At 43.1% G+C, this 13623-nt stretch overlaps 2 protein-coding genes across 2 annotated transcripts; one reads left to right on the top strand and one right to left on the bottom strand.

Moving 5' to 3' along the window:
- Nucleotides 1-8346: 8346 nt before the first annotated feature.
- LOC142616036 (uncharacterized) lies at nt 8347-8748 on the top strand. Its single transcript, XM_075788948.1, has one exon. It carries the CDS (start codon nt 8347-8349, stop codon nt 8746-8748), a length of 402 nt encoding a protein of 133 aa, XP_075645063.1.
- A 2609-nt stretch (nt 8749-11357) lies between these two features.
- LOC142615955 (uncharacterized) lies at nt 11358-11822 on the bottom strand. The gene is made up of 2 exons (XM_075788876.1): nt 11748-11822; nt 11358-11651 (listed from the first exon to the last, which is right to left on the bottom strand). Exons 1-2 carry the CDS (start codon nt 11820-11822, stop codon nt 11358-11360), a joined length of 369 nt encoding a protein of 122 aa, XP_075644991.1.
- Between the last annotated feature and the right edge of the window lie 1801 nt (nt 11823-13623).

Here is a 13623-nt window from a genome sequence, read left to right as displayed (position 1 = left end):
GACTAAAATATCCTAAGGATAGAAACCCATCCTCGGTTCGATCTTCATCACCAAGCAGGTGGACACCTTAATCTAAAATATCCTAAGGATAGAAACCTGTCCTCGGTTCGATCTTCATCACCGAGTAAGTGGAAACCTTACACTAAAATATTCTAAGGATAGAAATCTCCCCTCGGTTCAATCTCCTTCACCAGGCATGCAAAAACCTAAGCTTGAAGCTATATCTAAGGTCTGAAACCTGCTCCCGGTTTGATCTTTATTACTGAGTGGGTGGCGACTATGAATTAAAACAGAGTAAACCCCGATATGGGTTCCCTGCCACCATGAGTGAGAAAGTAAGGTATGATGAGCAAATTAACCACAATCTTGTGTAAACTCGGTAATTACCGACAAGCATGGATATGTTTAAAATTAAGGGGGAGGAGAAAGTAGAAAAACACCCAACTTCTATCTTAACAAGACTAATTAAGATAATTCAAAAGTTAAAGAGATTGTCTCATCGCCACAACCCCGCAACCTAGGCAAACCAAATATATAACAAGTAAAATAACATAGATAAAGCATTAATCTTCAGGCTACAGGATCAGTAGGTTGAGGCTGGGTAGCGGCTTGCCCGGATGCATCCCCGGTTGTTTGGGCTATAGGGGGCGTCTAAGCTTGGACGTTTTCAACTTCGGTGCGAACGTTGCTCGTGACCTCCAAATCAAACATTTCCACGTTAAAGTCAATCACCCGTACTAGTTCCCTTATACTAGAGGTGTCTTCCTCATCCACGATGACAACTTGATTCTGAACGAAGGGGGGGGGGAGCGAGGGGATGGATAAGAGATTTGCTCGTGACCTCCAAATCAGCCATTGAGATCTCGCTCGTGTACAACTCGGAGATCTGGTTGAAAATTTTTAATTCTACAGCAAATCAACAAAAAGACCGATTAACACAATACGCAAACAACTAAGAGAGGCAAAACTAAAGCAAATGGGATTCTCAGTACCGACCAACATCATGTGGCGAAAGAGGGCAAAGTAGCTCATCGACAAGCTAGTTGCCACACACCCAAATAAACTCTCCTGCCGAGTTTCTATTAGAGTTGGGCAGACAGGATATAAGCCGGACCTGCATATCTCTAGTCTTTAAATAGTAATCACTTGTAATTGTGCTGCACAATTTATACATAAAGTTGATGTCATGATGGTTCAATTGCAACCCGAACATTTGATTTAGTCGGCTGACACAACTAACAACTCTATAGAAATTGGGGGGAAGTTGGTCGGGGCATAGGCCATAGAACCCAAGGGTACTTATAATGAAAGGGTCCACCAAAAATCTAACACCACCCTCGAGTATGGACATCAACGGAAAGAACGCAACATTCGAATCGGATGCCCTCTCAAGAGCGATGTCACCCTCATAACAGTACGCAATGTCGACATCCTCTGGGATGCCAAAGGCCTTTCTAAAATTGGCCAAGGCAGCCCCAGGAGTAAGGAGATGAGAAAATCCTATTTCTACACTATGGAATGAAGAAAAATTCAAAAGAGTAAAAGGTAAAGGATACTTACTTTGGGATCTAGAGAGTGAGGAACTAGAGTGGAGTGTTTACGCACAGCAGGAGGATGCTCGACAGGGAAGAGATTGAAAGAGAAAGGATGTAAAAGGTAAAATTGGAAACCAAGAAAGGCAATATATAGAGGTTCAGGCATTTAATGAGGCAGGAGGTAGGAAAAACCCCTCCCAACCTTTCTTGGTAACCTCCCCCACACGTGTGGGCGAGTTCACGAACCATCAGACGGTTCGTGAACCGTTAGACGGTTTGCAAAATGACATGTTATAATTACTGACGTGACAGCCTAGCACAACGCTACTTTCAAGAACACTTCGATGATCACCTTGTCCACACATGAAAGGACGCTCGGTGTTCTCGAGAGATCATCATCGCCACTTAGATCACCCTTGATTCATCCTCGGTAATCCACCCATTTGACTTCTTGGATAACACTTGGCTCTTTGAATCCATGATTCATTACCGGGAACTGAGCATGAATCAAAGGGGGGCTATTATACAGGGAGTTTCCCTCCCTCAAGCCCATTGTTCATAAAAACCCATCTTAATGGCGCCATATGTGTAAAACCTCAGACTTGTTGGACCTTGGGTCATAGGACATTGTGTGCAATTGTGTACTGTTGGGCCTACGAACTTGGCCCAGGCAAGCCCTAACACCTATCAAAAGCCCAAAAATGGGGATAAAGCCATTCGTGACAAGAACGGCGAGGGTAATATCCCATCTGGTCGAGGAATGTGGTTCCTTGAGAAGGTGAGTCCCAAGATGCTCGGTATCGCCTAGGAAGTATCGCTGCTAGGCAGATCTTCTAACATGGGAACCAATTCCAATGCCACTCTCACCGCCTCCCACTCCCAACTAAACACCCACTTAAAGGTGATAACATTGGACCCCCTCTCCACTCACTACGAAAATAATCATAACTCCTTCACTTGTCTTGAGCTATAAATATGAGATGAGAATGAGGAAAAAGAGGTTGAGCATTTTGAGGGAGAACATTGGAAAATAGGGGGATTATTCAGAGAAAGAGAGAGAGAGGAAGTGATTCTGAGAGGTTCAGGAAGGAGTGGAGGAGACGAGCGTACTTGAGTGGCCGAGCACTGAACCCACCATAGTAGGAAACCCAAAGCCCATAAAACAAATAGATTGTGAGCCCAAATAGAGGTTAAGCCTAACAATCATATTTTGGGTACGCACAACTTTTTTTGAGAAGAGGTTCAAATTATACATATAATTAGATTTGGAGTTCAATTTCCGCCTACATAAAAAACTGATTAGTGTCTTGATTTGATAATAAAGAACTATTATTAGAAGTGGACACCATAAGTTGAAACTCTTTTTTAAAAAAAAACTTACATTTTTTTAAACCATTGTGTGGGTGCTTTTTTTCTAGGACACAAGCCCAAGCGTGAGTAAGGATCCTGGGCCCAATACTTATTGTTTTAAGGGACTGGGCTTGATTCCCTGGAGCTAAATTGGGCTAATTTCAAACCAAGTGGTGCACAGAGTACGAATCCTACAACACATACATGGCAACATACGAGAAATATATGCGTTGAACAACAAGAAGGCAGTAAAGGAACGAAATGATAAAGAAAGGCACAAAATAAAATGTTAGGGGTCCTTGAGATAATATAAGATAATTTGTTACTTTCTTGATTATATAATACAATACGCTCACTAGGACGTGTCACAAAGTTCAAATAAGTTCAAAAATCACAGACTTAAATGGCTTTTTTTGACCTCTAAAACTTGCAAAGTTTGAGTCCAAGTATGTTCTCTAGTGGCTGCTTGAGGATACCGGACAGTATTTCCCTCTCTTTTCTCTCTTTTTGAATTTTCACAGAGCCTTTTCTTAAGGATTTCACTCTAATGGATTGTTTCTAAATGCCTTGCACTGTTGGCCGCTTCTCCTTTTATAGTGTCATTCTAGGGTTTCTGGGATACCATTGATTCCCTCCATTTGCTCTCTTGGGTATTAGAACCAATGTTGTGTCAGCAACATTGGTGGTTGGTCCCTTCCTCACTCCTCATTATTTTCTTCTTTTAGGGTTTCATCCTCAAAATTCTCTTGCTATCTTTCTGTTCTGGGTGTACCTAAGAGCTGACCTTGGGTCTCTCTTCTTTCAAGGCTTCTAGATCCCATCTTTTCAGACTCAACTTTTGGCTACCTTTCCCTTTGTCATTTTTTCCAAGTGAGCTGCTTTCTCCTTGCCAGGTTGAAAGTTTCCCAGCCACCTTCCTTCATGGTTCTTATTTTTGGGTTCCTTGAGGTACTAACCCCTTGTTCACGAATTTTTGGTTTCCAAGCTTTTTGATTATTTTCTGCATCATTAAGTGACTGATAGGAACATATCTTTTCTCGTTCCTTGTGTTTCTTGGCACCCTACTGAACTGTCTTTATCTAAACTAGGCCTTGCTACACGTCCCGAGGATCCTAGGCTTCTAGGAATTCCCAGGTATCCTAGCCCAGTCATTTTCCCGGGCTCCCTAGCAATTTTCCTGACTTTTGAGGGCTGGGTTGGGCTTTTTCTCTCCTTTATTCCATGAGGCCCGAAACCTGCCCATCCCTGGGCCCGGGCCTCTCCATATGGACCCTTAACAGGTTTGGGCCTCTCCCTTTTCCCTTATTAGATGCCCAAACATCTTATGGTTTTAGTCCTTTGTGTTGTTTTTTGGGCTTTGGTACAACATTGTGATTTTTTGGACCTCAACATTTAGCTCCCCGAGCTCATGGGTTGCCTACAACCTATGCGTGAGTAGACTCGAATCTTAATTTCCATAGGTGTTCCTTCCTGCTATTCTAATTGGCTTTAGAGTCCCTCTTCTTCTTTTCTCAAGATCCTGACTTTTCCCCATCCTTAGATATCCTGGTTTTTTTTTTTAAAAATTTTTTTATGTGTTACACTACTTTTGCAACTTCTCCCCTTTGCACGAAACGTGACAATTTTGAGTAAAACTTCCCCATCCATTTTTTACGTTTCCCGTAACTCTCATTAATAACTGCCCATAACTCCTTTTAAAAAAATTAAATATTGGCAACTGGTGCGTCTTTCTATGCATCATCTTCTCCATTTTTCCCCATGCCATAATTGCCTATTTCTTCAAATCATCTTTTTCACTTCCAGAGATTTTATATCCAACCTCATCCTTTTCTTCCTAGCTTTTGTTTCTTTGTTTCCTTTCCTCTATCCTACACTCCTTTAACTTCCCTGTTTCCTATTGTATTTACCATTCCATGGCTTCTTCTTCCTCACGAAAAAAGAGGGAGCGTACTCCCAATCCTTCTAAGGGTGAAAGCTTGTTCGGGTCTGCACAGGGCGAGATGCAGGAGGTTGTGGAGCACCCTCCTTTATGGGATCCCTAGTATACTCTTAGTCTATTCTTTCCTCAGGTGTCCCATGGTGAGGCCCCTCCTCCCCCTCACACTTGGGTGTTTTGTGGCCAATTTGGGTTTGCTAGTTCCACCCAAGCTCTAAATCCAAGGGAGATTTTAGATTTGCAAATTAGGCGAGGATCTCATGAGGTGGTTCCAATTTTCTTCGACTTTATTCTAGGGAAGATTACTGGCTAGCCCATTTAGGTGGACAGGGAGCTTTCTGATGAAGAATTCGTCAGCTGCTTGGAGCGCACTAGGATCGTGAAGTCAGGAGCGATTTCCAAGAATCTTGAAGGCTTTAGGGACGCTAAGGGCCTTAAACATTTGGTGTGCTGCTGGTGCCCTTCCCTTCACACCTTCTTCTTTTCTATTGGTGAGCTTACAATCACTTTGGAGGATGTGGTCAACAATTTCCTTCTCCCAGTGTTTGGTGATGAGAGTCCTTTTGATATCTACCTTTCTAGCGAGGACCTCGAGATTGAAGACAAGCTTTTCATTCATTTTGGTGGGCATACTGCTTCTTCTGGGGGGAAATCAGCCAGGATGGGCAAGTGGGTCATGAACTTTCCCGAGAGAAAGACAAGGTGGTTAGGTGAGTCGGGTTCCTAGCACTTTGGCTCAGTAAGTTTCTATTTAATGAGTTCCCCGGGTATGGGATTAAGTCTGCTTTTTTTCCCCTTGCCATCAGATTGGCCCGATGTACTCGGTATCCTTTAGCCCCCATGTTTTTAGGCCATGTTTACTCCCGATTAGATTTGCTTCATAGAGATGAAGTTAAAGACAACCCTGTTATACCATCACCTCGTCCCTTCACTGTGCTATCCTCCAAGTGTTTATGTGGGATAGGTCTTCCGCCACTTTGTCTTAGTGTAGGAATTTGAAGTATATAAAGGATAAGTTTCAGGGATCCCTAGACGTGATTAAGGGTTTGTATGGCAGTTCTACTGACAGCCACCCCATTATCTTTCGCTGGTCCAACTTGAAGGGGGTAGCCTCAATTTGGTGGAATTGCTTGATCAAGCTGGGCATTTAAGTTGGCGTTCTTCCCGGGAGTTTAGTCCTGGATTCACCTGTAATCTGTGTTGGCCTCTTTTCTCAACTCTCCAGGGAATACCTTTAATTTGCACCAAGGAGATGAAGGCAGTTTGGCATACCTAGCTTGCATCAACCCCTCATGGCTTTCGATACCTTCATCAAGCGGTCCAAGGTATACTCACTATTTAGCACACCAGGTACTTAGACAATTTGGTTTTGATCAGGACATCCTACCGGTGTTTAAAGAAGTAGTTCTTTCTCTCCCTTCTCTAGATCCGTTAATAAGGCTCCAGGCATTTTCTTATTGGTTGCGGAAGAGCCCCAAGTTTATGGTTCCAAACTCTTAAAGGGGAGTCTTTGCTTCTAGTGGCTTTGCTAGTTACTGGAGAAAAGTGTAGAAGTCCTTCTCAGACTTTGTTGGTTTTGGTAAAATTGCAAAGGTTCTTGATTCTAGTCTTTTCTAGACTCCCACCTTCAACAAGCGCCTAGTCCTCCCTAGTGCTGGCATTGTGTCTGCTACTATAAGTAGCGAGACAGGATTCGTGGAGTGGCATGTTGCTAGGGGTGGTTGGGTATGCTATGCAAATGATTTCCCAAAAGCTTGGTCAGGATGTGACCTTATTGTGGGTGTCTTTTCTGGTGTGCCAATCAAGAGAGGGGTGATAGAGGCAATTGGTATTGCAACCCCCGTAGGTAAAGGTAAGGATAAGAAAATTAAACAGGAAACTGTTAAGAGAGCCGAGCTTGAAGAAAGCACTAAGGGTACTAAGGTTGGCCCTGAGACTAAGGAAAAGGAAGACTACTAGGTCTCGTAAGCAACTGGTCCTTTCTGAGGAGACCGAGGGAGTGGACCCCTCTACAGTTGGAAAGGAAGTTAGTCATCCCTTAATTCCAAAGATCAGAGTAAAGACTAAGGTAGAGTCTTCTGTCTTTCAGGTTCTTGTGAGTTCTTTATCCCATGGTTCTTTGGGGACCTTTGACACCACACCCCAATCTCCCTTAGGACCCTTTGGGCGCATCCGTAGTAGACAAAAGACCATTGAAGAACTTGTAGAGAGAGAGAAGGGCAAGGCTTCTTTCCTTTTTCTCTTTTTTTTTTTTTTTTTTTTTTACATCTGCCCGTCCTAGTTCATTGTTCTTGTTGTGTCTCTCCCCTTTATTTTTTTTAACTGATGGATGGGTACTCCTCTTTTGCAGTCCAAGCACAAGTCAGACCCAAAGGGAGGTAAGAGTCAATCATTTGGTGATGATGTGGTATGGCCTTCTCCCACTTGTGCCTTTTACTGTTTGCTTTATTTTCTCATCCAATGCTGTGTACATATGCATTCTTTATGGTGTTATGCCACTTACTCCTTTTTTTTATGCAGGTTGAAGTGCCTCCTCCTGTAATTGGTGTGACCTCGGTGAAAGAAGTGATTACAGCTCAACCTGCTGCTGCCTTAGGCATGGAAAAGGTGCCCTTAGTGGTGGTGTGGCCAAGGAAGGCAAAAAGGTAGTAAAGGATGTCCAACCCATTCTGCCTTCTGCCTCTTTGGCTGCTCAAGAACTAGAAACTTCCTAGCCTCCTGTTCCCCAAGATCCCACTCCCGTGTCAGACTCCCAGTCATATCAAAACTGTGACACTTAAGCCCACAACTGAGCCTGCGTTGGGTAAAGAGTCCTTGGGGGGCGCGTCTTCATTTATACAAACCGGTAAACCTCATCCATTCTTTATTAATGCCCACACTTTTGTCCCTTATCTTCCTGAGAATTCTTGTTTCTTTTCATCTTTTAGGTCAAACCAGTGCCTAATTTGTCCCTAAGGCCACCCCTTCCTTGGAATCTGAGGGTTCTAAAGGTGTGTATTGTTCACCATCGTTGTACTTCCCCTTGCTCTCTCTCTTTTTAGTTCACATTTTTTCCCGTTCTTTTCCATATATTTCTTCTTTACCTTTCCCTTTTATGGCGAAGCCCTTAGTATCCTTCACTTCCTTTAGCAATTTTGCCAAAGTTTCTTCACCTTTTCTTCAACGCGCTTTGTGCTCTTTCACATAGTCCTCCGAGAAGTCAGAGGGACAAGAGAAGGGGCCTCCCATAACAGCTGACGTGGCTACCCTATATCAGGAAGAGGCTCTTCAACAGGGAGCTAATACTAGTTCTTTAGCTCGCTCTTACTTTTCCCATCTTTATTTTTTTCTTTCCCTTTTTCCTGCCTTTTGACCCTGTCTACTTTTGTAGATGCTGACACAGGTGGCAAGGATCCTAAGCCCGTAGCTGTGGAAGTAGTTGCGGGTCCTGCTCCCAACGTCCAGGTTGTCAAAGCTCAGGCAGGGATCCCCCAGATCGTTTAGAGAGTTGAAAGTCCTCCGATTCCTGAGAGTGGGGACACAACAATGGAGGAAGCTTCAAGGATGACTGTCTCAGATCCCGGCTCAGGGCTCCCTACTTTTCTAGCCCGCTTTGATTCTTTAGAGTTTAACAACCTTCCTGCAAGCCACTTCCAACGTTTTGGGCCTCCATTTGGTAGCTTCCTGCGCTTCTCTGTGCCTGTGGAGGGCTTGCCACTCTTGGAAGGGCTATTCAAAGCCCATGGGGACTTCACTAGTGGGTTCAGGGGAGGCATATTCTTAGGCAACATTCTGATGGAGCTTCTGTGCATCGTGCTGGTTTCTTTGAGGGACTCCTCTCTTGATTCCCTTTACAAGGAGAGGCTTTTAGAGTGGAGGAGAGTGGTGCAAGATCTTGCAGAAGCAAAATTCAACCTATCTTTTTTGTTGGAGTACCCGCAGTCCTAGGCCCACATACTGTTCCAGAGGAAGGCTTCTAAACACCTTGATGCAAAGGTTGCTACTACTGAGGAAGCCCTACATCGTGCTCATAATTAAGGCACTGGAAGAATTGAAAGTTAAGAAACAAAAAATTCTTTCTTCATCAATTGTTCGTGCAATTCCCTTAGGAGGCTCTTTGTTGACTGGCCTTATACCTTAACTCTCTTTTTTTTTCTCTTTTTTCTTTTTAGTAGTTCAAATATATAAGTTTATTTTCTTTCAGACAATTGAGGTTGTATAAGTTTATCTTTACTTTCCTTTCTTTTTTTGTACACTACTTTTGACTTCTTTTTCTTTTTTTATGGTAATGTGGATTTTTTTTTGAAGACTACTTCTGTGTATTATGCCTTCTCTTTCTTTTTGTTGCCTTTCTTCTCCTTTTTTTTTTTTTTAATTGAGTCCTGGGCCATGGTCCCTACAAATTTTTATAGCAGGTCCTAGACCAGGTACCCTAGTGGTTGTGTTCTTGCATAGGTACTAAACTGGGTACTTTGGACATTCCTTTTTTTTTTTCAAGTCCCGGGTCATGAACTAGGCAGACCCCTTTTTTTGGACAAGTATTGGGCTGGGTACCCCAGGCGTTTATTTCTTGCCCATGGTCCTAGGTCACGTACTTGAACTGATTGTAGTATGAGTCCTGGGTCATGCGCTGAGGTTCCCCCCCCCCCTTCCCTTTTTATTTTTTTGTGCTGGCTTAGGTACCCTCCCAAATTTGCCCACATTCGGGTTACGTAATATTACGCAATTGTACATTTTAGCCATAGCTCAAGAACTTTCTTTTAAAAAAAAGGGAAAGAAATGAAGATTTCATTGAATCACAGCATAGCTGCCATACTAAGGAACATAGGAGGGTTTAACAAAGATAGTAAGGATCATAGAATTTCCTTCTACCATGGACTCATAAAAGGGAACTAAATAAAGCTAAAAAAATGATGAAACACTTAGCAGATTGGAGAGTGTTGAGGTCTAAAAAAAATCATGACACAAGGCCCAAAGAAATAGCATATTGGACCAACCTAGGGGAAGTAAAATTGAGAGAAAAAAAGGATTGGGCTTACAAAAAGAAAATGATGTTAGGGCCGATGGATTCGAGGCCCAAGATCCATGAAGAGGCAGGATTTAGGGTCCATAAAACAAAGGGAAGAAAGAAAAGGAGTCAGCCCGCTAGAATCAGAGGACCAAAGAAAGTCCAGTAGAAAGGGCTAGGCCGAGATTCCTGAGACTGCCAAGGGTCTGGGACCTCTAGGGTGTGCAGCACGGCCAAAGTGGGGATTAAGACAGCTCAAAGGGAAACCAAAAGGCACAAGGAACGAAGGACAGATGTGTCCTTCTCAAGTAAGGACAAATGTGTCCTTCTCAAGCACTCAGTGATGCAGCACAGAGCTAGAGGGCTTGAAGAGCAACAACTCATGAGCAAAAGGCCGGTACCTCGGGGAACCTAGAAAGAAGAGCCATAAAAGGAAATAGCTGGGAAGACCTTCGACTTGGCAGAGAAGGACTTGGCTCACTGGGAAAAAATCGCAAAAAAGGGAGGGGCGGCCAAAAAGGCTAAGTCTGAAAAAGGGAAGATAAAGAAACCTTGGAGGAAGTGAAGTTAAAGGTTAGCTCCCCCGAAGACATCTTAAAATGGAAGGTCAGCAAGGGGCTTTTGAAGGAAAAGCACCAAAAGAAGAGAACTGTGAGAAACAAGGAATGGGTCGGTTACCAAAGCAGCTGGCACACTATAGGCTCTATTATCTAGGAAAGCAAAGAGAGGGAACCAGCAGTACCCCGGAGCCCTGAGGTGACGCTATAAAAGGAAGCAGGCAGCAACAGCAAAGGGGGGACGATTAGAGCGATAGTGAGATCATAATAGAATCATAAAATTTTGTCAAAACTCTAAGAAAATAAGGAAATATCTCCCGGTATCCCAGAAACAGCTACCATAATACATACTTGGATTCAAAAGGATTCAAATTTTGCAAGTCTTAGAGGCTGAGATAGCCATCTAAGTCTGTAATTTTTTAGCTTATTTGAACCTTGTATCACGTTTTAGTGAGCACATTGTAATCTATAGTTAAGAAAAATTAATGGAGTATTTCTTATTGATTTGAGGATCCCTAACAATTATTTTGTGTGTTTCTTTGTTACATTGTCCTCCTTTGTTGTTTTCTTGTTGTTCAATATATATACATATATTTTCGCTTGCTAGTGTATGTGTATTGTAGGAACCTTGCCCTGTACACCACTTGGTTTGTAAACAACCCATTTAGCTACGGTGAACCAAGTCCAATCCCTTCAAACTACAGCAAAAGGGCCCTGGGATCCTGCTTAAGCTTAGGCCTAGACGTTGTTCAAAAATTGACCCTCACAGAGAGTTGGCAAAAAGGGTCTTGGTGTACTGAAATCTCCTTCTTTCACGCATAGTACTATTTTAACCACTTCCCATTTATAGGGTCTATCAGGACGGTCCCATCTTCCTTCATGAGGTAGTAATATCTACTATCGTGGGCTTCTCTGATGATATAAGGTCCTTCCCATTTCGGAGCGAACTTGGAGGGTCCTGGGACATTCTTCCTTACATGCTCTGCTGCTCTTCACACCAGCTGCCCTTCTTTGAAGGCTCTTGGGTGTACTTTCTGTCCATATGCCTCAGTCATTCTTTGCTGGTACCTTTGACTTCTTCTTTTGGCCACCTCTCGTTCTTCCTCTAGTCCCTCCAGGTCTACCAACCTCCTTTCATTGTTTGTGTCATCTGTGCCTTCTTGGATTTCTTCGAGTACTACTCTTAGCGTAGGAATGACTAGTTCCACGGGGCTAATGGCTTTTTTCCCATAAACTAGGAAAAATGGTGAAAATCCTGTGGCTAATTTTAAGGAGCTCCTACATGCCTAGAGTATATTTGTTAGGTGGTCACTCCATTTTTCCCCATACTCATGCTTCATTTTTTTTAGGATCTTTAGTATCACCCTATTAGTAGCCTTTACCTGACCATTTCCTTGCGGATAATACGGTGTGGACCTCCCATGCTTGATGTAGTATGCCTCAGTCAAGTTCTTCATGTCTTTGTTTATGAACGGCATCCCATTGTCACTGATTAGCCTCCTAGGGATCCCAAACCATGTGATGATGTGTTCCTAAATGAAGTTCGCCATAGCTGCTTCAGTGGCCTTTTTCAAAGGAATGGCCTCTGCCCATTTTGTAAAGTATTTGGTGGCCGCCAAAATCCATATATAGCCATTAGAAGGAGGGTTATGGGCACTATAAGGTCAAGCCCCCAAGTATGGAAAGGCCATGGTGCTATCATATCTTGCAGTGCATTTAGATGAGTATGGATTGCGTCTCCAAGCACCTGACATGCATGACACATTTTAACCAGCTTCTCGAAGTCCCTCTTCATTGTGGGCCAATAGTACCCCAACTGCAGCAACTGCCTGTAAAGTCTTCTTTTCCCTGGGTAACTTCCACAATCACCGGAATGGACTTCCCTAACTACTTCTCTAGCTTCCTTAGGCCCCAGGCATTTTAGGGGATCCCCGTTGTACCCCTTTTTGAACAAGATTTCATTCTGTAAGAAGTATCTGATGGCAAGTTTCTTGAGCTGGTTTGCCAATGTCCTATCAGTTAGCAGGATCCCTTGAGCCAAGTATTCCATGAATGGAGTCCTCCAATCTTTAGTCACAAACACAACATAACTTTCCTTTTTGTCCACTGAAAGCCGGCACCTTTGACATTCCTCCTGTATAGTTGCAGCCTCTTTATTCATATTTGGCCAGCTGTACCCCATGTGCTACATCCTTCTGTATAGACTAATTTTCTTTGCAATTCCACAGATCTGGCCGTTTAGTTCTTCTAATCTCAACTTCCCTTCTTTATCATTGATACATCTGGACAGGATCCCTCCGGGTAGCCTCCTATATAGCTCTCCTTCTATCACAATGTAATCTTTAAGTTCTTTGATACTTCCTTCATGTCCCTACTTTTCTATTTTCCTTTTTATCTCATCTCTCCAATCTTTCTGTTCTGATTCTTCAGGGAACATCTTTTTGAGGATCCTTATGATGGAATGTTCTTGCTTACTTACCTTTATCAAAGTGTCGTTTCCTTTAAATGGCATCTGGATCCGAGGGTGGCTAATGCATTAGTGAACCTGTTTTTACTCCTTTGGGCGTATTCCACACTGAAGGTCTCAAATTTCTACTCCATCTTTTGCGCCGAAGTTTTCTAAGCTGCCAAACTTTGCTCTCTTAGTGCAAAATCACCCTTTACTTAGGAAACCACGAGGTTAGAGTCTCCTAAAAACCTTATATGTTTTACTCCTATGCTAAGTGCTATGGCCAGCCCAATTAAGTAAGCCTCGTTCAGCAGTGTTATTTGAACAAGAAAACCCAAGCTTGAAAGATACTGGCATGGTATCCCCATCTTCGCAACTTAGCACAATTCCCAAGCCATTTGAAATTGTTGTTGCTGGCCCATCAAACCTCATTGTCCACTTCTTTCCTAGGAGTTCTGCGACTGCCACCTTTTTAGGGATCTCCTCTCTTAGTGAACACTCTTCTTCCCTTGGGAACTGGGCTAGCAGATCTGCTATGGCTTGGCTTTTAACAGCCTTAGGAGTTTTGAGGTCAATATCATATTGAGAAAGCAAGACTAGCCATTGTGATATTCTTCCTGTTAGGAAAGGCTGATGAAGGAGTGCCTTTATGGGATGTGACTTGGTTACTAAGAGGATCTGATGGGCTAAGAAGTATCGTTTTAGCCTTTGAGATGCATAGATAACCACTAGATATGCTCTTTCTATCTTGGGGTACCTGGTCTCTGTATCTTTAAGTGTCCTACTCACATAATAAATGGGTTGCTCAT

This window comes from Castanea sativa, chromosome 1 (assembly GCF_040712315.1).
Source record: "Castanea sativa cultivar Marrone di Chiusa Pesio chromosome 1, ASM4071231v1".
In the NCBI taxonomy this organism is placed as follows: domain Eukaryota; kingdom Viridiplantae; phylum Streptophyta; class Magnoliopsida; order Fagales; family Fagaceae; genus Castanea; species Castanea sativa.
Note: the sequence above shows the minus strand (reverse complement) of the source record. Positions and strands in the feature narration are given on the sequence as shown.